General features: G+C 44.0%; 1 protein-coding gene across 1 annotated transcript in view; it reads left to right on the forward strand.

The window, feature by feature from the left end:
* The first annotated feature begins 5,339 nt into the window (after positions 1–5,339).
* scube3 (signal peptide, CUB domain, EGF-like 3) overlaps positions 5,340–27,149 on the forward strand; it is a 64,366-nt gene continuing 42,556 nt past the window's right edge. Inside the window, exons 1-3 of the mRNA XM_076092122.1 lie at positions 5,340–5,439; positions 21,588–21,710; positions 24,928–25,053. Of these exons, the coding sequence (XP_075948237.1) occupies positions 5,340–5,439; positions 21,588–21,710; positions 24,928–25,053 (349 nt within the window). The remainder of the gene's footprint in view (positions 5,440–21,587; positions 21,711–24,927; positions 25,054–27,149) is intronic.

The raw sequence follows: 27,149 nt of genomic DNA on the forward strand, positions 1-27,149 counted from the left end.
TAATTTGGGAAAGTGTAACAACAGCTTTTGCTTTTAATTTGTCCCAAAGGGAATAAGTTTGCAACATTTTACTGCCCAAAAAAATACTAAGCAACAAAAAGAACCTGAGTCAATGACTGTAACTCAATTTCCATTTTATTTGCCTCATATGTCCAAATCTTTTTGAAGCTCAGTTACTCAAAATGTGGGAAGAATTAGGTATTTTGCCTCCGCAATAGGGAAATTGGTTCACTGATTAAAATGTGTTTGGTTCAGCTGTTGAACCATGAAACGTTTATAAAACAGGCTTATGGGAGAAACAGGACCTTTAGCATTTTATATTTATTGATTTTCTTTACAGACCTTTTATTCATTTAGTCAGGGGTAAAGAATGTCTTTTTTAACAGTTCTTTTCTGTACTGGTTACATCAGTCCTGAGCTGCAGTTTTTTTATTTTTATCTTTCCAAACAAAGATTCAAAGTCTTGTCTTGTTCTTTCCAGAGGAAATGATTCAGGTCATTAGCAAAGAATGTGGGCGATTTACCGGCAGTCATACTCATCGTAGTGTCACAATGACCCTTAACGTCACTTGTGGAAAGCTTAGACTGCCTGAGATGGTTTGAATGAGATCTGAAATTATTGCCAGAATCTTCAAAGGCTTAGTGATATTTGGTGTTTTTTTGACACACACACACACGATCTGAACCTCCACAAAGCTCCTCGGAGACACTCCCTGGAGCAGGTACAGTAGGCGTAGCTGCTGCACTATCAGGCTAGACGGTGAGCTCATGGGACTTCCCCCGCCTGTCCCGGTCCTGTTCTGTACTTACCTACTTACACGGTGTCTGTCTGAAAGAGGCCGCCGAAAGACCCGTCCCTTTCTCCACATATGAGTTGATCATAGAGGATTAGTGGAGACAAAGTGGCGCGGAGCCACCGCCGAGCGTGCCGGGGTTTCAGCATGCCCGGCCCAGTTCTGTGTCATCAAAAGAGTTTCAAATATACGGGTATTATCTCTCCCCCTCTGTGTGGGTGAGCTCGGATAGCCAGCGAGTGCAGTCATACAATTTAGCTGTACGACGATGATTGATACTTTACAATCTTTACCAATCAATCGGTAAAGATTAAACTTATGATCTTAACAGGACAATGTCTCCCTCTCATGTCTCGTTTGATGTCGATGATTTCACTTGATTACACACACACACCCACACACACACACGCACACACACCAGATATTGTTTGCGCACAGGCCTGTATCCCCTCCAGCACCCGTGGGCTCGCTCACGCAGCTATCGAGCCGTTCTGTGACTTGTCTACCTCCCTGCTGCAGCAGCACTGAGACTCAGGTAATACGACTTGGATTCAAGGAAAACAAGCGCTCACGACGCAGAGCCTGAGGCCGCTGTGGCAATAACGCTCATTCGAACTCATCTGACATTTCCAGTGCTGTGATGTTACAAACCCAACACAACTTTAATGCCTCTTGTGCCACTAAGGTACGACGCAAAAGCCGTTTTCTTTGACGGGCGAGGATAAGCCTTCCAGTTTGTGTGTGAGACCTCCATTTCTTCCGACTTGATAACTGCATTTCCTTTTTGCTCCCTCCCCTCTCCTGCTCCCTGTTAGTGCCAGTGACTGAGGCTGCGGTCGGGAGGCATTCCTGGGGCAAGCCCACAGCGTTCGCTGGGATGCCTGTACTAAAGTGTGGAACTCAGCAAGCCACTCTGCTCCCCTGTGGTGCTGGCATGGTGAGTATCAAGAGATCCTGCTGGGCCTGCGGTGGTGTTGGTAACCTCGCATGTGAAGCCCCCGCAGAGAGGGAAAAAGAAGGGAAGAAAGAGGGGAAAAACCTCCTGAGCCGCGCGAGCCTTGGCATTTTCACACATAAATCTTTCAGACAATCGGGGGGGGGGGGGGGGGGGCATGGAAGTGGAAGGAAGTAAATGAGGAGCTGAGGTGATGTGCCCCTGTGTACGACCATCTGGAAGAGAACATTAGGCTCTCTGCAGGACTTCTAACTCCTTACTTCATTAGCATGCAGTATAGTGCATGCGATGGCTCTCACGGACGCCTCCCAACATGCATCCATCTTGCATTTATCTTCCCGCAACAGCTGTTACAGCATCGTCTGACTCAAAATTAAAAAAAGAAAAGTAGTTTATAACAATGTCTAACCATTAAATGGTTGTTAAATGTGGTACATCTCTGACAATCACACATTTTTCATACGAATCCAAGTTGTGCCATGCCTTCAACGCTTTTAACAGAAACAAAAGTTACAAACTGATGTTGCCTTCAAAATCAAGGAAAAGCTCCAAAACACGTCAGGTTTGCGATCAGTTACTCGGCCGCTAATCTCGTGAACGCGATGCATAGAAACGGTCTCGCCGTCTCTGAAAAGGGGCCGTAATATACCGTACCGCCTGATTTGAGTCCTAATCTATGAAAGATCCTCGCTGCTCTCTCGACACCTCCCACACTCGCTCTTCACCCAGTGTGTAGCCCAAGTCCTTTTCACGACGAGCGTCATAAATTAAACATTGCCTCGGCTTCCCCTTGTGTGTGTCTGTTCGTGTAAAAATAGCTCGGTTTGGTGCACAGTGGGATGCCCGTGCGCAGCCCCTCTGTCTTTAATGAAGTGTTCCACGGGGGGAAAAAAAAAGTGCACTGATCCTCCATTGTGACTGGTGGCATCCGTGCGCTGACTTTCTCGAACTCCCCGAGTGACTCTGAGCTCATTTGGTTATACAAGTGCTCACAATTACCCAGAGGTTTAGACACAGGGACGTGGGATATTTCCATATCCCTGACGGATGTTATTCTAATTACACTGAACTGCTCGACTTTGTGCCGTGGATTTACATGTTTCTTTTTTTGCTTCTTGTGTGGATGCGAATCAGGATTGTTGTACTGAATCTCTTATTTATAAAGCCCCTGGTCTCTGGCAAAACTCGGAGTAGCACGGGAAACCATATTAAATGTCCCTGTTTGTGTGATATCTCTTCGAATCTAAGGTACAATTTGACACATAAACTTTAAATGAATGACAAAATTCTGATAAGATGGATGATGATACAAGTTAATCCTCCCTGGCATCAGCCATGACACTGTTTTCAGATTCTCTGCATCCTCGGAAGACAGAGTCGTTATCTCCAATCAGCCTCATTGTGAGGCCTGAATTAGATTTGATTGAGAGAAGACAAATGACACACGGGAGCCGGCGCGATAATTATAGTGTGGAATCTGCCGGTACGATGAAATGCAAACACAAACGCATCAACACAGCTGATTAATTTAGGTGATAATGCGGGAGGAGCCAGCAGGTGTGGGGATTACAGATGCTTTGCCTCCGCGGGGGCCCTTCCTGAAAACAAATGCTTCATATGTGATTGCGGGTGAAATGTGGCACAGTAGCTCAGTGGGCTGTGCTCCCGGGTGATGTGAGAGGTCTGTTTTGATTCACGGAGGTCCTCAAGCTTACCCAAGGTTACCAAGGGGGGGGTAATGGTGTGCAAACAGCGCCTCATGATCACTGTTTTGCAGGTAAGGCTGATGTTTGGGATTTTATAGCAAACTGGCTTTTAACCCGTTCAACTTCCAAACTCGTAGCATTTGGTTTCAGGAAAAGTAGTCTTGAAAGGTTGTTTTTTTAACAACGTGCTTCACACATACCTAAGTGACTCTCCATACGACTGACTTCTGACATCAGGCGGGCGTTAGTTATTCTAAGCCAGTTTAAAAAAAATTAAAAATCAATGTGGCAGTCAAGCTGAATCTCCTGCAGTGAAAAAACTCAATACTGACGAGCAGATGATGTGGCGTTGGTTACGGTTTTGGAAGCAGATGACACAAAAACAATATAGTATGCTTTGTTTTTGGTCCCTAAACCAGATGACTATGACAACGCTTTCTTCAACGTCCCTGTAAAGAATTAGTGATTGTTAGCCATCGTACCTGATTCATCCGAGTGTATTGTGAGCAGCTGGTGTAGTTTATTCATTCAACGTAGTATCCACAGGGACTTTTATTAAGAAAAAATATTTTCATCATGTGCATATTTTTTTTTATACAAGTTGCAGGTTCACTTGGATTTCAGTTCTTCATGCAGGTCCAGCTCCAGCTAAAACAGGGAGATTAAAGTGACCTGGAATGATGATGCAGGGAAATCAGTGGAGGTATAAAATGAAAAACTGTAGGTTTTCATTTCCCATTTTCAAATATGCAATTTAGTGCTTTTCTCAGTTGAACTTTTAACTCCATTCAGTAGGCATTGAGGATATAAAGTAATCTCCCCCCTCCTAAATTAAATCGTTTTTAAGAATGCCATCGAACATCTACTCGTGTTTGGATCACTCAGACTTTTTTTCTTAATGTCAACATTTGATAAAACGAACCGTTCTAATGAACACATTCCTCTTCCATCAGCAGACTCCATCACGTCAACGCTGCACCCCGCGACCCGTTGAAAATGGGCGCTTATTGGTTTGATAGTCGGACTGGATGAGCTGCAGCTTCACACGAGCCAAGAACAAAATGCAATCTCCAGGCTATTACTTTTCCCATCTGAGTCCTTTATAAATCCATCCGCCCTCTTGCCCCCCCCCCCCCCCCCCCTCCCCCCTCGCTTCCCACCCCGCCGACGTGAGGGGGGGGGGGGGACTTTTTTTGTTTGTTTGTTGAGCAGGTGACACCGGCCAGGTGACCACGCCAGCCCGAGCACGTGGTAGACAGAACCCCGGTCCACCTTCTCGCCGACCAGCACCTGTGTGTGTGTGTGTGTGTGTGTGTGTGTGTGTGTGTGTGTGTGTGTGTGTGTGTGTGTGTGTGTGTGTGTGTGTGTGTGTGTGTGTGTGTGTGTGTGTGTGTGTGTGTGTGTGTGTGTGTGTGTGTGTGTGCGTGTAATAAATTCCTGCATAACAAAAAAAGAAGGGAAAAAAAGGAAACGGTGAGGGCCAGTAAGAGAAGGAGCAGCAGAGGAGTCCGGAGCGCAGCGCGGACGCTTCTTCTTCTTCTCTCCTCCCCCTTCAGACCCCGCCGCTCCATCTCCCGCTCTCTCTCTCTTTTCCTCTCTCTCTCCCCCTTTCTTAAATTGACATCGGTCTGGCTCGAAACATGATAACAGAAAAGCCTTCCTCCGCTCCGCGCCGCCGGGCTGTCCTCAACCCCGATCACTTGAAAGTCGTATAAGCGAGGCGTAAAGAGGAAACAGGATCGCGCGGTGTCCTACCAGCGGGTGCTCAGAGGGAATAACAAGAGACCTTTATACCGCACGCACACACACCCTCTGCATGTGCTCTCGCGCGCATCGTAGCTCTCAGAAAGTGCTCGTGTTCCGACTGTAGCTGTTAAGTTAAAGATGTATATGCACGCTTTGATACGCGCGAGCCTTGGATTTGTAGGTTTCTGCTTGGTCGCCTTTGTCCAACAGTCCGCTTCAGGAAGTAAAACCAGTCAAGGTAAGTTTTCACGTCAACAAAAAGCAAATTTTTCTTTACTCCTGATGGCTGGGAATGATCGGTTTGGTGCCTAATTGATAGGTTTGTTGGAGGATTTTTGGAAAGCCGGCAGTGATGACACTTGATCAGCTGTCTAAACGAATGGGACTTTAATCTATGCTTATTAAAACAAGTAGAAAAAGAAGAGTATTTGGGATATTAGAGGTTTAAAGCGAAGTTTTGGATCAAACGATTACTCTGTTTGATTCAAACAGGCTCCTTCTGTTCATCCACTGACTCATTTTGCAATCACTTAATTTCTTTTTTTGTCGTCTGTACACTCAGTTGTTTGTAGTTATGCGAAAAAAAAAAAAGGCTTGAATTGAGTTTGACTAAGTTCTCTGTTGCCTTTGATCTTCAAACAGCATCATCAGTGTGAACAGTTATGTTTCATATCTGATCCTGCAGGTGATTGTAGTGAGACGACCGGGAGGTATTTGCCACGGTCCAGACAAGTATTTGACACCGGCCTGTAACACGCACACGGAGGAGTCTCTGTCTGTCAGACACTGCAGCTACAGTGCCGGCCTGCTCAGCTGGCTGCCCTCTTGCTCTCCTCTCTTGTGAGAAATTATTCAGACCAGACAAGGGCAGCCTGAATTTAAAACCCCCCCGGCACCTTACAGGAGCAAGAAAGACACGGTGTTACACACTCAATTTGTGATCCCCTCAGCCTTTCTCCTTCAGGGTTTTTTTTTTTCACCACTTCATTTTCCCACAATGCAAATGCCAAGCCAGAGCTGCCAGGAGTATATGCAAAAGAAACGCCGTTTTTTTTTTTTTTCTTTTTCTGTGTGAGTGTCGATTGTGGCCGGTGATGTTTCGCACACACAAAAAGACATCTCTCAGGCGGTCGACAAGGCAAAAAGGGGAAAGGGGGTGGGTGACTATTTTGCATCCTGGGTGGTCTGCCCCCACTTGTGGGAAAACTCAATATTTACATTTTGCAATTAGAACTACTTTTTTCTCACTTTATTTTCCACAACATCGATTACACACTTCCCTGTGGCGTGGAATGCCGCTGCGTGAGTGTCGAGGGTCGGCCGTGGCGTGCACCTGTTTCTCGGTCGCCAAGCGAAACGGCGTGGACGACCGCTCGCTCGGCTTCTCCTCCGGTTCCTTGCGCAAGGCGAGCAGCTCGGCAGCGACGTGCTCTCTGTGTTTGGCTCCGGAGTTATTTGTGAGCATATTTTGTGCCCAACTGAAAATAAATATTGCGTTTGATGTTTGGTGGCAACTCTGTGGCACTGACACGTCTTCAAGCTGGGAACCATTTTGGAAAAACTGGAGGGATGAGCGATGAAGACTTAAAAGAAAAAATGCACAATTTGTCATCTCAATATTTATTCAATGCAGATGTTGCCGACAAGAGCCTTTGTCTTTCATCAGTCAGTCTAATCATGGCACAGTGGTTCAGGCCTCGGTCATTACTCTAAGAAAAAAAGGGAGCGAGGGAGCAGTGGAATGAGGGAGGGCAGATTTGAGGATGTGGTGGAGAGAATGACAAAGAAGGGAAAAATGAGACCGGCTGAAAACAGGAGAGATTAAGGGTGCAGAGACAGACAGTGAGAGAGAGAGAGAGAGAGCAGGTTTCTCAGTGAGCGAGCAGCAACAAGCGAGGAAAAAGAGAAGGAAAGGAGAGAGGGGAGCCATGCACGTCATGGCAAATCACTTTCCCTCGAACGGAGTCGGGAGCTCTTCGTTAATGCGGCGGCACCAAGGCAACGGTTGGTGTGGGGCTGACATGCTGCTGTGGCTGGTTGTGTTGGTGTAACCTCTGCTCCGGGGCCTGGGGGTCTAAAGACGCGGGGCTGCCTGAGCGCGTAGGAAGGCCAGATCCAGGCCCGGGCACACTGTGGGAACCGAGCAGCCTTGGCAATGTGAGGCCCAAGTGACGGGGAAGCTTACCTATAGAGATACTGCCCGAGTCTCCACTATGAGCGAGAAGGAAAGGAAGAAGAAGAACCCCCCCCCCCCCCCCCCCTCCATCACCCACCCACCCCCAACACTCACTCACTCACCCCTTTCCTTTTTCACCCAACTCTTGCTTTGTTTGCTTTGTCCTCCGCTTTCTTTTCCTTTGCACTTAATGAAGTAGCTGTGCTTTTTCTCTGTCAGCCATAAGCAACGGCTGCATTACACCCAGTGTGTCAGAAAGCTCGCTGTCAGCCCGTGCGCTATTTATATTTTTGCAACAAAAAAAGCACACAAAAAAAAGCAGTCACAGTGCACAGCTCTCCTCTGTCCCCTTCGTCGCTTTCCCCGGTCCTGTCCGGCCCATTATGTGTTACTTGACAGAAAGCTGGATATGCTGCAGGTCTGTGTAAGCATGGAAGTGTCAGCGTGTGTGTGTGTGTGTGTAATTGGGACAGTGAGAGAGTGTATAGGCTGTGTCTGTGGTCGTTTGGACCGCTCTTTGAAACTGTATGTGGAGCCGCATAAAATATCCATTTTAATGGGGCTTTTACTTCTGCCCATGGCCTTGAACTTCTCTGAAGGTTCGCTATTTAGCAGCAAGACAGAAAAAGACAGACGGGTGGACATAGACTGCAGCACTGTCTTCTTTGACCACGGCCAGTCGTCTCGCTTTAAGTTTGCGTCTCTCCTTTGGCGCTCCTCTTTCATCACCTTCACTCTCGTTTGTCAGGCTGTAGGGTTTCTGCGTTGCGTACTCCTGACGAGCTCCCGCAGTGGTGTTTGTCGGGCTGTTGCTATTATCCCCTCACAGACTGGATGTGACTTTATAACAAGCAGATGCAAAAGTCTCTATTTGCCTGCCAAAGGTACCAGAGCACAATTTTTTGGCAGTGTAATTTTTAACAGCCGGCAAATGGAAGATGCGTTCAGGTCAGCCAGGGGGAAAAAAAAGACTCTGTTTAAGTGGCAATCTTGAGGATTTTCATTTCAATAAGTGTCTGTTAAGTCACTATCGCTGAAGGAGGTAACACAGTGGTGATTGAGGCTATGGCCCACTGATGAGAGTATTGCAGTATTTGCAGTATACTAACTGGGTGTCTTTAGTGACATTCCTGGAAAAAAATGCTGTTTTACAGTAAATATATCAACAAAAAGACTCCAGACTGCTAAACTCCAGCACAATGTTTTTGTTTTCACACAAAGAGAAATTCTAAATCGTCCAAGACTAAAATATTTACATGCTTTAATGTTAAAAAATATATATTTATTTTTATCTAGACATGAAAATGTCTCTTTCTACAACATGGTACCTTAAATGTGTTCTAGTAGAAACCCACAATACACGTATGAACCTGAAAATGAGCATAATACGTCTTCTTTAAAGATTGCCACTTTAAGGACTTTGTGTTTGAGGACGTTGCGTTTTTGATCGCTTAACGCAAGTGACATGTCGCTCTTTAGTCTCTCCTACGCGTTACCTCTCACTAAATTAAAGCAGATGAGCTCCGAACAGATACATGCCCCTTTACCCAAACAAAATGTACTCTCTTGTCTTCTCCCTTTCTCTGCAGCGGGTATGCCGTGTCAGACGGTTGCGTTCTCGTTATGATCGGAGTGTCTGAGGCAGGTTGAGCCTCGGGGTAGCCCTCGGCCACTCGCTGATGAGTGGGTGGAGGGGATCAATCCGGCTTCACTTTACCACTCGGCTCAGAAAGCATCTGCCTGCCAAGTGGTGCTCCAACACCGCTGTACATGTTGTTACAGAGCAACCGAGAGATTATTATCCTGGCATTACTTGAGTGGTGAAACACTTGATAACAATTCTGTCCAAGAGCAATGCGGTATGAATCACGGAAAAAACGACTTTGATCTATGGGTGTGTTGCGAGTACAAGTGAATGTGTCTGACTGCGATGAGTGATTTTGGACTGGATATTAATGATTGCACTTAGCAGGCAGAAGTGTTTTCACTTCTCAAAATGAGGCTCTACGATGGACAGAGAATTCTTTAAAAAAAAACAATGTAATGGTTCAAGTTTTTTGCCTATTTATTTTCTTTAGTTCCATGGCCAAGTTGCAGCTTGATACACATATTTTAGTTTAGTTTTAGTGCAGGCAGGCGGCAGCTACATACAAATGCAGCACCGTGTTTACAGGCACATGTAAAGTCGAAGCTGTCTGGTGCGAGCTGTGACCCATGGCGATTCAGCGGGCCCTCGTTCTGGACAGTTGCTCACTTTCATCCTCGCCACTGGAATGTAAAGCCGAGACATTTTCCTCTCTGCAACAGACTGTCAAAGATTCTGGCCTTAAGAAATGTGACTTCCCCACTCAAGGTCTCCAAACTAGAATCTCAATAAGTGCACTTTCCAAATGATTAGCATTTAATCCATCCGTTTCTCCTGGAAATAGTTTTTGTAATAAAGCTGCATATTCGCTAGACTGACTTTCTTTGTTAAAATGAGAAATATGGTTTTTATTCCACTCTGTTGAAAGGCTAAAGTTCTATACTGCCTTTCCATTTATGACATTAAGAATGTACCACCATCACATAAAGGGCTTCCAGCATTAATTTATATATAGTGCAAAATTGTAAGATATCCATTTATTGGAGTTAGATGACAAGATTGATGCCACCTAGAATGACCCTATTGATCGGCCGCAGTACTACACACTTGTGCATGCAGCTGAGAATAACTGTAGCGTTGTGTATGTTTGTAGTGTAGTCCCGCCTCCCACCTCGTTCACTGGCCAGCAGGTTGTGGTTGCACAGGCACGCGACACGTTACTAGCAGCCGGCAACCTCCGGTTCTGCCGAGGGAAGCCAATGCGGAAGTGTCTTAAAACTTGCATTCTCTCTACTGAACAGCAGGGGGCGACTCCTCCGGTTACAAAAATAAGTTTGATTGTATAGAAGTCTATGAGAAAATATCTCTACTTCTCACTTGATGTATTACCTTCTTCAATACAGCATGATGTTCATTTAGTAAATCATGGTCCCATTTAGGTCCTAGAGTACAATAGACCATTAAGCGTAGTATGCTTGAGGGCGCGCTAACTGCGACAGGTCTGCTGATACCAGAGCCGTATTCGGCATCTCTACATTTCTTCCTTCACATTCCAAATATGGTAACTTCTGTTTATTGGTTGCGAAAAAACAACAACATAGCGACAGCTGTAATCCAAGATGGCGACGGCGTAGTCGCCAAACTCAAGGCTTCATAACGGCAGTCCACAAATCGATGGGTTACGTCACAATGACTACGTGCACTTCTTATTTTCAGTCTTTGGTTACTAGCATCCGGTGGGCTTTTCCTTCAGTTTGCTTAAAATTATATTTAATAACTGCCTCTTCTCATCATCTGCATGCATATACTGAATTAACAAATTCTGTATGCTGTACGAATGATGGGTCACAGCCAGACGGAACCGAACCAGTCAATGTTGCCCCCCGGGGGAACCCACCAGCTGTTGAGATTGCTCTGTCGTGGTACCTTTTCTCCCTTTCTCTCACAGAAAATCACCTTATCAGCAGCTATAGCGAGACCCCTGCGACCAATGTTTACCCGTCACCTCATTCAGAATGCTTGCAGGGCTGCAGATTTGCTATGCAATAGAGGAGAAGTTGTTGAATCACCCAAACTTTCCCCGAGAACAACTGCTTTGTGTGCAACACCAGTGTTCAGTGGTGAAAAACATTGGAACCCTCACACTGAGGAGTGCAGAGAGCTTGTTAATTTAGCGAGGCTTTAATCGGAACAATATGTTCCAAATGAGTCCTGTGATGCTTCTCTCAACTGCGGCATTGTGGTTAAAATTAGAAAACTCTTCTCTCCAGCTCCCATCTCTTCCTCTCTTTCCCTCTCACCCTGTCAGTGGCCTTTGTTCTCTGTGCAGATGCGGCACTGTGCTGACAACATCCCTGTTGGTTTCGGGGGAGGATGGAGTCAGCGTTGACGGCACTCTGACCCCACAGTCTTAAACTCACCTCCAGAGCCCTCCTCACAAGCCGCTGATGGCTCGCTGAGGAGCCTCAGTGCCGTCCCTCAGCCAGCTGCGTCGGCTCGTCTTCATCATTAATCCTCTAACCCCCCCCCCACTGCACAGCCCACGTTTAGTTTTTTCTGTTCCATTACTCACTGATTGGGGATACTGTGACTCGGGAGAAGATATCAGTGGGACTGTCATGTCAGTCTCTGTACTTTTCCTGGGCCTACGGCTGTCGCTCCACCATCCTTCCTCCTCTTTCGCCCTCTTCCCCGCTCCCCTCTGTGACCTCTCGGCTGAATAATGGGGCTGCGTCTCTCTTTGAGTGTTCGGGGGGGGGGGGGTCAGCGAGGGACGTCATTAGGCCGGTCTGCGGTGGTCAGCGTTGTTGGAGGGGGGTTGGGGGTCAGAGAGAGCCTTGTTTACAGACTGTGTGTGTGTTTACATTCCTGATGGTGAGCGCCAGCTTTAGAGACTGCTGGAAGTGAAAGGAAATGCTCTTATTCTGCTTAGTAATGGAAAAATCCAACCCAGTACATCAAGGAATCCAGATGAGAAAAAAAAAAAAAAAGGGCTAGTTATTTATTTGGTGGGTTCTGGCCAATGCATTCTGGGTAGAAAGGGGGATGACTTCACTGATGAAAATGAGACTTCCTCAATGGACAAAGGCATGGGGAAAAAAAACAAATTACCCTCTGCAGTATTTAATCGCCCCCGCTAAACACCAGATAGATATTTATTGCAGACTGTAATAGTTTATACTGTTGATTACTGGCAAGCACTTGTTGTTCATGGCTTTGTGTTTTAAATCATTACACCGTCCATCATGCAGGCATGTGGGCTGCAACCAAGGGTTACTTTTATAATCAATTAATCTACCGATTTATTTTCTCGATTAATCATTTGGTCTATAAAATGTCAGCAAATTGCAAAGAATGCCCATCACAAGGTCCCAGAGCACATCGTAATGTTCTAAGATTGCTTTCGTCTGGCCAACAACGTTTTTCAGTTTACTGGCACAGAACTAAGAAAACAAGAAAATATTCAAATTGCTGGAATCAGATCTTTTTGTTTTGTTAATTGATCAACAAAATAGTTGCTGATTAATTTTCTCTTGATAAACTAAACAATGCATCAACTACTGATTGTAGCTCTGCAGGCATTCAGTCCTTTTTAGCTTAATCTTCTCCAATGCTCACTATTACGTGGTTATTACATGGTTACGTGTGTCGTTCACATGTTTAGGGTACTTCCATATATCCAAAAAGAACAGAAAGCTAACACTATGTATAAAGCAGTGTGTATTGTTTTATATTGCTGTATACGGATGGGGACATGCTTTGCGTCAACTAGCAGTCTAGATAAGTGGAAGAGAGCTTTTTAGCTTTTTTAAATGATAAAAACTGTCAACACTAATATTTTTACAATTATATAAACATATTTAGAGTTGTCAGACATGACATTGTGCTTCACTGATTAATCACAGGGTACAGTTTGAATTTAGCCAGTAACACATTTTTAGGGAAACTACGCAGCAGGAAGACTATTTGAGACGTCTACATGGAGGAAAAAGGCATTTGTCAAGGTTGAAATCTCTCTCAACATTTGTTTTAATTTTTAATAATAATAACTATGAAAATGCGATGTTTCAAACTAAAATGCCAAACTTTTGTTTGTCATACATCATAGCAAACTTCATATCTTTGGCAAATATATCCCAGGAAAATCTGAAAGAAAGTTTTGTCCCAGACTTTCCGCTCACATTTTTCCCTCATGTGAAGACGTCCCCTCACGCAGTCTGATTGAAATACCCTCGGAGCAGTGATGGAGAGGCCATCAAACGCTTGATACGTCTGTGTGAGTGAAATGTTAGCGTTACGTGATTACGCTGTCTCACAGCATTTAAACGAAGCATGTATCCAGTCAGTTCCAGCCCGCTGAACTCCCCATTTCTGAGCTTTTGTAGTTGATGTCTGCTTCCCAGTTTACACAGAGAACCATTCACTTTGTACCTCAGTTTGACAGGAAACAACTAAAAATATCACACTTCTGCTGTAATTGCTACATTGCCATCTTTAGAGTTGGTACTGTATCTGGTTAAAGCAACCGCCAATGAATGTAATTGCTGTGTGCAGAGGGCAGAGTGTCATGTCAGTTAGCTCTGGTTGTATAAATATAAGGCACACAGCTGGACTCAGTGCCGCCCTTTCCGTATATAAAATACGCTGCACGAGGCCAAGAAGTCATTAACGGTGGACGACACATGCCAAGAAGGGTGAAAAATCCCTTGAAAGGTACAAATGAATTTCTTGTCACTTTGGCTCCTTATGGGAAACGCTTACAAGTTATGCTCAATTATTCAGTGTGGTATGCATTAGACCTCTGACACTTAGAGAGTGTCATGACAGCCTCTCTCTGCGCTCTCTCAGTATTATTCTATGATTCACTTAATTACTGTAATATGTGTTGTTCTTCTGGAGGTGGTCCGGAGGTCTGTGAGTCATAGTCTATTAAGGCCACACATGCTAAAGGAAAGGCGCAGCCCCAGCTGCTGGGTCTATGATCGAAATCACAAGAAATCCCCATTAATTACAGAGTTTGAGCCTTTCTTTTTTTTTTTTTGAAATGAAGCAAGGTGAGTCCGCTTGCTCTTTACTCTGCAGTCTCCAGGCTCGTCTTTGTTGCCGTCTGTTTTGTTGGAAAGAACACACTCGCGCTTATAAAGGCATCAACAGACGATGCCTTTATAAGCGCGAGTGTGTTAGGGAGTGTGTTAGACGGAAGAAGCAGATATGAAGACCTTGAACGTGTTGAACAACCCAAATACGCATCCGTTATATATCAGTGTTTGCATATTACAGAATCAGACAGTTGTAGAATCTAATTCAGCAATACTCAGAAGCTGAGCAAGATCTTGAACATATTGCTTTATGAAACATCGTAGAATATTAAAGGGTCACTATTTCCACTAATACTAAATATATAGTAGGTTGGATTATTTATTTCACAAAGACTATGCACATGGAAATATAAATTAGATGCCCCAAAATGTTAAAGCTCTACGTCTTCAAATGTTATAATTTGCTGATTTTCTTGGTCTTACATTATAGTTGAATGAATAAAGTAATGTTTGTAGAGCAATACTAAACTTTAAACATAGGAATCGCTGTCTGTCTGTATGTAAGTGTGCATGTCATGTTTGCAGACTCTCATGTTTCTTGAGAGTCTGCTTCACACTTGGCGGGTGTATTGCTGGGCGTGTGCAGTGTCAGAGTTGGTTCAATTTGGACGCACAACACAACCAAACTCCTCATTGCCCCCGGAGTCACTGAGTAACGAGCGGCTCTCGAGAACAAGTCTGCAAGCAGCAGTTCGGAGAGCCAAGCGATCGGCTCGTTCCTAATGGGCATGCGAACCTTGAATGGTCGCTTCACTCGTCGAGAAAATTATCTTCAATTTATGCCCTAAAGAGGCACTCCAGCCATTGCACTCGTACGAGACTCACAAGAAGCATATTACAAAATAATTGACAAAATATTTGCAGCAGAGGTCGAGATATCTGGACTTTAAGCCTCAAGTATTCGTTAAACTTTTTAGAAAAACTTATTTCATTCAGTACATCCATCTCCCTTCAGGACATTATACTGCTGTTTGAGTAGTACTGTCTCGTCAGTAATCTGAACTTCATGTGTAAAATTGGTGAAGTATCCCCTTTAAGGAAAATACACAACTAATGAAATTTAAATGATAGACAATCAGTAGATATAAGGACTAAAAGTCCCGGGTATAAACAAGGTGAAGGCACAGAAAGTCTTTCAGCATGTGAACATGAAATTGACCTCCTTAAACTCAGCTCGCATGTTCTTGTTCATTTTCCCTCCGGCCTCAGATTAATCTGAGGCTTCATGGTTGGTGGACACAAGCAGGGAGGGAGCCGTGGTTTTGAAGTCGTGATCACAGTTTCTGAAAGCACAGGATCAGTCAGTGGTCGTGATTCCTAAACATTTAGAGTGTGTGAAGGATGAGTGTAAATATCCCGAATGGAAGCAGTTGATATTTTTATTCACAGGTTTTTAGAGGCTTGCTGGACAACCAACAGTGTGTCCCTTCATTAGCTGAGGGGGATCTGGGCAGGGGGGTTGGGGGGAGATGCAAAATTTTGTGTTAATGTTGACGTCTGTATTTCATCAAAACCCTTTTTTTTTCTGCTGCCCTGCGCATTTTGAAAATCCACAACACCCAGCCATAGTTCCTGTCCTCTCCCCAACCTTGTCCTCACTTCCGCTCATTAGTGAGTAACGTATATAGCATGTAGACACATTCAGTATGCTCGTATTAATGTGATGTGCTGTGCATGTGCTACATTGATTTAAAGAAATGAGCAGTTTTGATTTTGGTTCATCAGATTTTGGTTTAGCTTATTGTTTACGTTGATGTTTGAGCTGTGCAGAATGACGTGTGTGCAGAGTTCATATTCATCTGCTGGAGGGGAATCGTTTCTCTGCGCTCACTTCAATCGGAGTTTAAGATGAGAACATACAAACAAAACTTTGGTAAATCTCAACTAATTTGGAAGCCAGTCGAAGATCGACTCTTCGGTGAAGGAGGAGACATCTTGTACCCAGCGGTTAAACTTTGGAAACGAACAAAACAATATTTGCATATTCATAGATTCTGGATTTTCCGATGTGGGTGAGGGAGTAGAAGTCATTTTAAGAACTTTTAACCACGTAATTCATTGAAAGCTGGACCCAGCCAAGATTTTAGCTTAAAACATCACAATTAAATAGTTGCCGATTAATTAATTATTATTTGATTTGTGTAAAAAAAACAGAAAAAAAAAAAAAATCAAATCAAATCTAAATCATTTTTTTAAGCAGTCTTTTTATTTGTTTCAAAACATGTCTGGAGGGGATTTTGAAGTGTTCTCTCTGCTGCTCTGCACCTAAAGTAATAATCCTGACCGTAACCCCATCCTGCACAACCACAACCCTAAGTATAGTGTAAGTGTGGTTCTAAGACGCATAATTACAATACTTGTTCCTTTGTAATTATGCGCAGTACGACAAACGCTGTGATCCGAGGAACACCTTTTTTATGGACTTGAACCCGGCACCCTTCCTCCTCCGCCGCGAGAGGAGCTCGTAGAAATGATTTCATCTGAAACTACTTTTGTCAAGCAGGAATGTTTCGTCTCCGATGCGAAACCCGCAACTGTTCAAACGTTGGACCGAACCGTTCTGGCTGACTGAAGGCATCACTTGGTCCATATTTTTTGACTATCATTTAAGTTTGCTGGTGTCGGCGTGAGTAAAGCTACACCTATGGGTGTCCCAGCTCCACTCAGTCTATTTCTGTATCTGAAGGAAAGGTGATAGGGGGGGGGGGGGGGCAGGTTTGGGGCAAAGCAAACAGCGAGGGTCTCAACACTCAAAGTAAACATTGCCCTATGTTTGAACTACACGCCTTCGGCCCTACAGTTCTCCCACACACTCGCGCTCTGCCCTCTGAGTTTTATTCCTGCTAACACCTCCTCGAGCCGGCCCAGCTAAATGCACTGCTTATCCCATGGTCCTTCTCATAAATCAGGGAGGAAAACCACCTCGGACAGGGTCTCACCTCTACAGCCAGCAGCTCTGACTTACACGTAGGGACTACTTTAGAAGAAACGGACTAATGGCTTTTCAGAGTAACTTTCTTAATAACCGTCTCCGAGGACATTTGGATGTTGTATCCAGCAAATGTGACACAATTCTAATAAATCCTGTTTATTTACCGTCGCCTCCGAAAAATGTAAAGTCTGCTTTGCTGAGTCAAGAGCATGTGACGATGCATTTAGGGATTTGGGAGTTCGACACACGGCAAAGTTTTAAGTTTTATTGAGCATACAATAGAGCATGAAGTGAATCGGTTCACACGCTTCATTACTGTTCAACTTGTTTTCATCCAACAAAATCTTTGAATTCAGAACTGTGAGCATGTCAGTGGGTTTAAACACAGACTCCAGCTATTTGTGGCTTTAATGTGTTCAAGTGCATGAACCAGAGGAGAGCTGCAACAGCAGCAATATTCAAAATGACACATTCCCCGGAGGAAACCGTTTAAACATCTGAGCGTTGCCCAACATCTCTTTCTTCTCTGGTTTTGTTGTTTTGGCTTTGTTTATTCATCCTTGTCTCGAAGCGCCGGCTTCATCCTCCGCTGCCTTAACTTGTTCCCAACAACTTTAATTCCTCAACACAAAAGAATGGATCTTTTCATCTTGGCCATGAGTCAATTACCAAGGCAGCATTACTGAGCACGCTGCATGTTCTTTCCTCAAGCATTCAGAGGAGCCTCAAAGAATATATTGATTCTGACATGTTTATTTCCATGGAAAAGACATGTTAGGTTTCCAACAAGACCAGCACAATTATCTTTTGTCGTCCTGGAACACTCCCAGTAACTCTTATGGGTGGATTTTTTTAGACAATGTTTTGACGGACACGTGCTATTGTAGTTTGCGGGCAAGGGTTTCTTAATTTGTTTTCATTACATGTTGTACAGCTCACACCAAAGGAAATGGGAATGTGGGAGTCACAAATTGCTTGTCTCATTGTGTCCCGGTTGATTTCCAGATCTTGGTAAATGGGCTTCTCACTGTAGACAAAACAGTCTACAGTGAGACATTTCTCTCATGTTCATATTCACTGTTAGTGGAGTGTTAGCCCGTGCTGTAACTATACCATGCCACCAAAGTTTAAAGTTACAAGTAATAAGTTTCAAGTAACAGCTGAAACAAGAGTCCAAACTGAAGCAGTTGTGAGTAATAAGAGGCCAGCAATCAATGGCTGTATAAAATAGTCAATTATTAAAATGTTTCCAAAAGTGTGAATCACTGCAACCACAAGAGGTCCTTGAGCATTGTCATAAATGAGCACTAAAAATATTAGACTGACGGGTCTAGCAGAATGCGAGATACACAGTAGAGAGACAGACACAGAGATGCACACACACTCACTAATGCACACATGACCAAATACATGATCTCCTGGCGGAGATGATAACACAATAAAACTGTTTGGGATGCAAATTTGAAGAAGAAAAAAATCTGAGCTTTGGCGTAAACCGACATAATTGACTGTTTTCTGCACTCTTTGTACATTTGTGTTTTAATTTCACCATTGACCTTTTAGCTGATGTGTTTTGCTGTCAATCTTTGAATCGTACTCGCAGTTTTCGACCTCGAGAGTGTGTGTGTGTGTGTCTGCTTCTCAAGGCGAGTGATTTTCGGCAAACCTTGCAGACTGGTGTGATAAAGAGAACGGATGCTCCAGATGGGAACATTAATAACAAGATGAAAAGAGAGATTCTTTGAGATTCTGTCATAATGAAAATTAATTACAACAGAGGCTGGGCACCAACAAACCTGACAATAAGACAGATATTTTGTTGTGATTAATGCCTCCTCTATTGAAAAATCCCTTCCTCACACGGCCTCTCCTGCTCTTATCCTGGAAGACAGAAGACCCAGGCTGCTCCTTAAGGAGGATCTATATTGTTCTCGCATAATATAAATCGATGCAGGGCTCGGGGAGCTCTTGCGTCACTAAATGGCTTTGTGGAAACTTGGCAAGAGAGGAGCCACAACTGTCTCAGGTGCTATATTCTTTACTGAGTGTTGCACAGAAATGTAAACACTATACAAACACACAAAATCTGACAAATCTTTAAAAAGAACGTTGCAAATGTATGAAAAAAAAAAAAACCTCAGCTGGTATCACTTTATTTGGACAGCTTCAGTGTTCATGCTCAACCTTTTGTATCAGCTGACGAAAAGCAGATGTTTAACATGTTATTTTGACATCTCCATTTCGACTCAGACATTTAATAATATTGAGGAAAATGTAGCGTGGCTCTCGGGATGGTAATGTCGGCCTGTCAGGCTTTCCACTGCTCTGGTCCAGACTAAATTATTGAATAGTTGGATTAAGATGAAATGTTGTGCACATATTGCCTCCGGGGGATAAATCCTACTGATTTTGCTGATCCCATGACTTTTCCTCCAGAGCCAGCAGCAAGTTGACATTTTTGTTTTTTAGTGAAATGTTCCAACAACTATTGGATGGATTGTAATGCATATTTATGTGGCCCTCAGGTTGAATTATGAGCACTTTGGTGATCCCGTAACCTTTAATATGAAAAAAGCAACATTAATAGATCCTTAAGGAAAAAAAGAATAGACATATGGAGTGAACCACACAACATGCTGTTGAGTAGGGCTCTGTACCAGGTGGATTTTTATTGATTTTTAACTTATTACAAATTTCAGTTTGATTTAGAATGAGGTTTTCTTACCTCTGGAGTTAAATCAGGAAGTTAGAATTTCAAATCCATTAACATGTGAGCATGTTGATTGTGGCTGTGGTTACACTTATCCTTCCAGTGTGACTTTTGTCATCCGATCGTGCCAGGACGCATTAACTGTCGAGTCTGTACACTTTGAGGTCGCATCTTGCTCTCATTGGGATCCGATCAGCCAAACTACATGCTCGAGGTGGCCTGGCTCGCATTGAGTTCGGATCTCAGTGAGTCGTGGACCACATGTGGGCACAATCCGGACAATGTATCAAAGGCAGGTCTCGCATCATCTACCGGGTCTCACGCGAGAAGAGGAAAAAAAACGGGGGCTGGAGCACAGCTGAGACCTGCCGTCTGAGCCGAGTTAAGTTGCTGCTCATGAAAACCCAACATTCTCTAATGTTTCTGCTTCAAAATAAAAGAGAAGAAAATAATGGGACTTTTATTTTGTGAAGTATTTAAAGGAAAATATGTTTATCTCTGAATTAGCAGGTATATTCTTCAATTAAAAAAAGGAAAAGCTATTCGGAAATGAAATGTGTATATCTGCCGATCATAGCCGATCAATACACGATCACGCAGCTCTCATTGGAGCGTGGACACGTATGCGGAGACAGCTGAGTTCCAATCCCAAAAGACAAGTGTAACGACGGCCATTGTTTCCCTGAAACCTCTACAAACTATGAGTGAAATGTCACAGTAGGATAAGTATGACTCTGACCTGGTAGCTGTGTCTCCGTCCTGTAGCGATACCAGCGTTAACACGGTGCCATTGTGATGTTTCCACTATTTTGGCCTGAAGGTGTTGAGACCCCTTGTAATGGCTATTTTACATTCAACACCGTGACACAGATTTTCAACGGACTTTTGTGCATTCTGCGCCGTCGCCGTCCCATCTTCCACAGCAGACTTCATGACCTCCAGGAATAGGCAGATATAGGCAATATGCTAAGCTCAGGGGTTTAGGTTGCTGGTCATTTCCCAGTGGGATCAGCCGGCTCCTGCAGAGGGCTTGTGATAAGAGTGGATATTGGAAGCTATGTAAACCTTGTTAAGCTGCCCTTCCCCTGTGTGCAGGGGGTAATCCTAAACACCTGGGCTAGTTAACTGGGATTTGGTGGGATTAGGGGCTCCGTGAGGCAAACCTGATCATGCTTCTGGTTAAATCCATTTCCATTCTTATCTTTTCACATTCTCTCTTTTTAGAATTCAAACTCAATCCAGCAGTTATACAACAGTTACCTTTTTATATAGAGCTATTTTTATGTCTGCCCATATCTGTTAGTCAGGGTTATGAGAACTGGTCGAGCATAAATGTGATCCATTAGTCTGGGCTTGAACATCCCACTTTGATTGAAGTTAATACTGTGCGTTACATTATTATGTTTCAAATGTGTGTTTTCATCACCTCTTAGTCTGCAAAGGGATGGCACTGTTGGTCTGTCGGTTTGTCCAGACTGAAATATCTCAACAAGTATTGGATGGATTTTTGATCAAATACCTGCAAAATGAGATTGCCAAAATGCATTGTACATTGTACAGGCTTTTTTCAAAGGCAGCGGTCCAGTTGGTCTGTTAAAGGTCACTGCAGCAAAATCAAGTGTTTGAGTTCCTAGTCTTGGAACAAATGGCACCAATTTAACCAGGCTTAACCTCACAATCATGGGGATATGATTTGTATTAACTTTCACTGTTTTTGTCTTTTACTCTTGAGTGGTGAGATATAGTACAATCAACTACATGGAGTTCGAAATTCCAAAAATCTGTATTTTGTCGTATAACTATGTCGCCATCAACGAGAATGTTTCCTCTTCATCCACTAACCCCCCCCCCCCCCCCCCCCCCTCCCTCTTTCCTCCTTCCTAGATGTGGACGAGTGTGCAGAGGCGCTTGACAACTGCAGCATCGACGCCATCTGCCAGAACACCCTGAAGTCATACAAATGTATCTGCAAGTCGGGCTATAAAGGGGACGGCAAACATTGTGAAGGTAACTGTTTTAACGGATTCATCTGCTCATTTCCAGCTGCGGTTCGAGGCACAAACTCCTGCTCCCCTCGGTCAGAGCACAGGGAGGACTTTGACTGTACGTTGAAGTTAAAAAGGGAACTTTTCTCATGTTGATTTGCCTTATCCATCTGAACGTAAGCCCCCTGGGCCAGTGACAGGCTTGATAAGACCTTCTGTCTCATTCAACATAACTCATTAGCTTTAAGACTCTCCCTGAAGAGGGAGGAGAGAGACGAGGGAGGGAGCGGCTGACGGAGGAAGGGGGAAAGCCAGGTGCAGAGTGCTCCTTTGTGACAAGATGAAATGAAGCAGTAAATTTCCTACACATGTTGGAGGGAGAGAATTAAGATAGTGGCTGAAACGGCGGTCAGAGGCCCCGCCAAGCAGTCAGGGATATTTCCAGAGCCAGAGCCTCGCAGACTGTCAGACACAAGTCTGTTTTTCTAACCTTTTCCAATGTACCCAAAGCCTCCGGATCATTATATTCCACAATTTATATTAGTATTATTACAAAACCATATTTCACAATGTCGTTTTTTTTGCTTACTATTATTATTCTTTCATTTACTTGACCGAGTGTTTTTCATGGCCTCCTGCCTGTGGGTCATAAAAGTTTGCTTTATTGAATCTATTGTAAAAATACGTGCGAGGTTGGGTTTCCACTGAGCTCAAGGTCAGCCGATATATACTTGTGCTGTACAATTCAAAAGCAACGTTCATGAAAATGAGGAAATATCACAAAGCGTGTCAGTAACTGGCGGTAGCATTTGAGGAGCGTGGCGTCTGACCGCCTGTTGAATTGGAGCCGAACCTATTTGTGTTGGAAGAGAGCAGCAGAACTCAATATCTAGGGTTCATGTTTGATTTTTAGCTTTAGTGATAGCTTCAATATAACCCGTAGCAACAGCTGTGTTTTATGAGCATGAGTTGAAGCACAAGTTTTTATCTTCAGGGGACACACTGATGCTGTTTGAGGACAGGTTTACAATGTGTTCAAATGTTTTAAAACAATAGGCGGGTGCCAATGTGGACATCTAAGCAGGTTTTGCTAGCTGTAATTCTCAGTGACACTGATGTCGGCATCTTCCAATTTTCCCTCTTTGTGTTTCTCTGGACAGTATTTTCTTGTTGAGCTACAGAAGGATGGAAACGAAAAGAGCGATTCAGCCTTCTTTATGTTTACTGTGCCATTAACCGGGGCCCGTACGGTCCGTGTTTGTTTTGATAACCCGGGGCCGGGGGCGACAGCGGGCACCTCAATGTACTGCCAGTGGGCAGCACCGGGTCTAACGGCAGCAACTGCTGATCCGGTGTGGAGTCAAGTGGTCTGGGATCAGCGGCCACAGCCGCTAACTGAAGGGCCGTTTTGCGGAGATGCCGCCAGCTCTCCTCCGGGCGAAGTAGTCTCTCACGGACGGGGAGGACGAAACAAAAATACGAGTCGGCTTCTTGTTTCTGCCAGTTTATATTGAATCCAATAAACAAAGACAATAAACAAGGACCCTGTGACTTCAACCTGGCAAACCCCCGGGGCAGCTCTTCTTCTTCATCCCAGTGCTCATGTCGGCAGACTGGACACTACAGTCTTTGACATAACGTCAATACTGTAACCTTATCACATTCTGCTGATAATGTTATTTCATTTAAAATTTTGGCCAGCTTTTTACACATTTCACCTTTTAAGGGATCTGTAAAGTTTTTCCTGAGCCTCCTCAGTGGGCAAAATATGACAATGAACCCCAATGTGAATGTCTTTTGATTAAAAAAATAATAAAATCAATTTTTATTACTTAATTAATTTTAAATGAATTCTTTTTTTTTTTTACTTCTTTGTCTTCTTAACATAGAAATACGTCCAGGACTTCATCTTTCTACCTAAAGTCTGGTAAAACCTGAACCCTCAGAATATTTTACTCTTTTTGTAAAAGACAAATATGTATATTGTTTATTGTATTGTAAAGGGACAAAAGTTTGGAGTTGACTTAGGGGGATGTGACGAGTGTCGGATAAAAACAAATTCAGCAAGCAGTTGGAGAAAAATCCCATTGTTTACATGTGGTGGGTGTTCCAGGTTTAGAGAGGAGTATGAAAGTGATGGTTGATTGAGTGCTGTGATCGGGGAATGACAGCGATGTGTGGGAAGTGGAGAAGCAGGGAGCAGGAGAGTGTTTCCTTGTTTCAGGGCCATCCCTCCGCTGTCAAGTCCAATTAAGCCCAGAGTGAGACAGCCTCAAAGAGGAGCTGAACGACCGGGCTCATCGGCCCTAAATGGGCCAGAGAGTGCTGACTGGAAGTGCGTTGTGTATCTCGGTCCACCTTGCCTGGGTCTCCTCAGTTTACGGGCCCCTCAACCATCATCATAACCGTAACAGACAACTCCTCTCAGGCTGTCATGCCAATCTCCAGTCTCTCTTTATCTTCCGGCCTCTGCTCTTGTTTATGTGTCACATTTCTTCAGGACTGATGAACTTCAGGGTTTGATCAATGCATCAGCCTGATGGTGAATATTAGCCTTATATTAAGTATTGGCTACCAGTCAGGCTGTATTGTCAATAATGTAATTTTACTAAGTTCATTCTCTGCGTCTCAGTAGAAAGCTTTTAGTGCCCAATTCCGCTAAAAAAAAAGAGCAGTTTCAAAGGCTTTTGCATCCTGCCAACTATAAAATTCCAAAGAGAAAAAGTAATGTCTTGGCATAAAACCGGTGACATTTTAACATATTAAATATGGCATTAAATCTTGGCAATCTGTGTAAAGAGTTTAAAAACATAATATCAGCGAAGCTCTGGCATAGACCCAGTAACAGGTGAACCAACTAATTGCCACAGCTGTTGCTTCATCTCTGTTTACCTCATAAGAGCTCTTGTGAAAGTAGAGAATGGCCACACAATCACACTCAGATTTTATAAGACTATATTTAACATTGTGATAAGCATGCTCATTATCTTTCTTCCAGAGATTAATGCGCATATGAATAACTTAATATCTTAATGCTAAGCTAACTGGCTGCATCTTTATATTTAACAAACATATAGGAGAGTGGTATTGATCTTCTCGTCAAGTAAATGGAGTATTTCCCCAAAAAAACCTAACTGTTTGCTGCTCCTACATCCTTCATCCTTCATCCTAACTGGATCCTGATTGTTTAACGTTTTGAAGGAACTGCTCTCACATCCTCGTGTATCTTCTCTCTGCAGATGTCGACGAGTGTGCAACTGAGTACAACGGCGGCTGCGTCCACGAGTGCATCAACATCCCAGGAAATTACAGGTGCACATGCTATGATGGCTTCCGCTTGGCACATGATGGGCACAATTGTCTAGGTGAGTGTGTGTGTGTGTGTGTGTGTGCCCTCAACACAGTGTAAACTAATTGTTTTACATACATTTTCCGCAGCTGACTTAATTATGCAGGAAAACGGTGTTGTATAAGGGGCTTTTGTCAGGAAAACATGCATTAAATGGGAATGTCATATTTCAAACTCGGCCTGACAGAACCCATGTGGTTGCAATTCTGTTCTCTGCATGTGTAATGTCACATCGTGGATGGTAATATATGTTTCTGTGCTGAATTGAGCTCTTATTAGACTGCTGCATGAGATATTTCCTCATTTCACATAGCAGGTAGTTTCCAAATGTGTTTTCACAAAAGAAAAAAGGCGACTTTTTTTTTCTTTTTTTTTATAAATAAGTCTGACGAAAAGTGGTGAATTTATGAAGAGCTTGACCCTGAGCTGAGAGCTCCGAGTGAGCCGTCAGCCAGCCGTACTTTCCCATGGTTTAATATTTCACCAGTGTGTCATTCATATTAACCTCTCAGAGAACGTATTACGCTTAACAGGTTATGAAATGAAGGGGGGGGAAAAAAAACTCATCTTCCTGCTGCTGGGAGCTGCTAAACATAGACCCCCCCCCCCCCCTCCCCATGCTATCTTTCTGTCTTGTTGCTCCTCCCCCATTCACCCACCCTACATTCCTTTGTTTTGTTGTGAAGGTCAGACCCCGCTGCTCCTCAGACATCACCTCTCTCAACCTCTCAACCTAACAACCTTTCGCTGATACTTGATATTGAAAGCCGGCTAACCCTCGTAGCTGCTGTGAGCTGTTTTGTTTTGTAGAAGAAAGCAACCAGGCGACTTGCTACAGCGGATTTCGCATCGAGGTGAATGAAGTGATGACAGGAAAACTTCTCAGCACTTAACAGTGATTCACTGGGAAGGCGCTTTTACATGTGGGCACACGAGGCAACGGACTCGTATCAGTTTACTGGATGGACTGCATTCAATGCCGGGATTAAAGTGGAATGGAACAAAAACTCACATCTTTTAGATCGATAATAAACCTGCACTGACTTGTCGATTCTCTCACTCTTACTGTATTTGTCTCTTTGTCTCTCTGTGCGTCTTCCTCCCTCGGGCACTTGTATCTCGGGGTAAAGCAGGACTATTTTCCAAGCCATTTAGCAACGGCGTCGAGTTGTGCGTGGATCATTTGCTGTGCCGTGGATCAGCTCCTGCCTTGCGTGCAGCTGTGTGATTGCAATGTATGGTTGTGTGGCTGCTGTTGTTGCATCCAACAGAGTTGCATCCATTGATAACTTTGATATACATTTTCATAATCAAACAGGAGAGAGCTTTCCACAATTTTTTTATTTTTTCGCAGAGACTTCCTGGTTGAGATCTGACTCAGAAATTCCCTCATAATCCTGTGAAGACAGCGATCAAATGAATTATTAAATGAGTGGATGTTTTTTTTAATCGACGCATGGCTTAGCTGTCAAGTACAAATCCAACTCTTGCCTTGAGACCTGAAAGGGCTCTAAAGACATCTTTTCTCAGGAATTTAACTCCTTCTAATGCCTCCGCTCTGCTCTGCTAAAGGAAATAATCCTCTGCACAAACACAAGAGAGGAGAGGAAGAGGTATAGCCGAGGTTTCATGTTTAAGGCCCCAGCTTCCTCTTCCAGGTTTAAGCTCCTTTCGGCCCCTGAGAAAAGATTAGTCCCCTTGGCCCTGGAGAGGAGAGCCTAAGCAGCTGGTTCCCAGACGAGGTCAGACCCTCACAACCCTTATAGACCAGATGTGCCCGAGGCTGCAGAGGAGGAGACATTCACCTGATCCTCAGAAGTTCAGTTTACAGATCTTTCAGGTGCTTCTCTTTGGATTCACCCCATGTTGTTTCTCCAAAAAGCTCAAGTGATTTTGTTTTATTTCGGCTGCTTTTCATGGTTACATCGCCGCATAAACTCTCGGTGGTGTCCATAACGGCTTGTTCTCGGCTCTCAGCTTTTCTTTAGCCAGTACAGCACCAGTGTGTGTGTGTGTGTGTGTGTGTGTGACTGTCAGCTCAGGGACTCGAGTTAGGCCAATGCACGCTCAGCCCTGTCGATGTCTTCTTTGTTTGCTCGCTGCGGCGCGTGC

Source organism: Anarhichas minor, unplaced genomic scaffold (assembly GCF_050575085.1).
Source record: "Anarhichas minor isolate MPS153535 unplaced genomic scaffold, ASM5057508v1 ptg000003l, whole genome shotgun sequence".
In the NCBI taxonomy this organism is placed as follows: domain Eukaryota; kingdom Metazoa; phylum Chordata; class Actinopteri; order Perciformes; family Anarhichadidae; genus Anarhichas; species Anarhichas minor.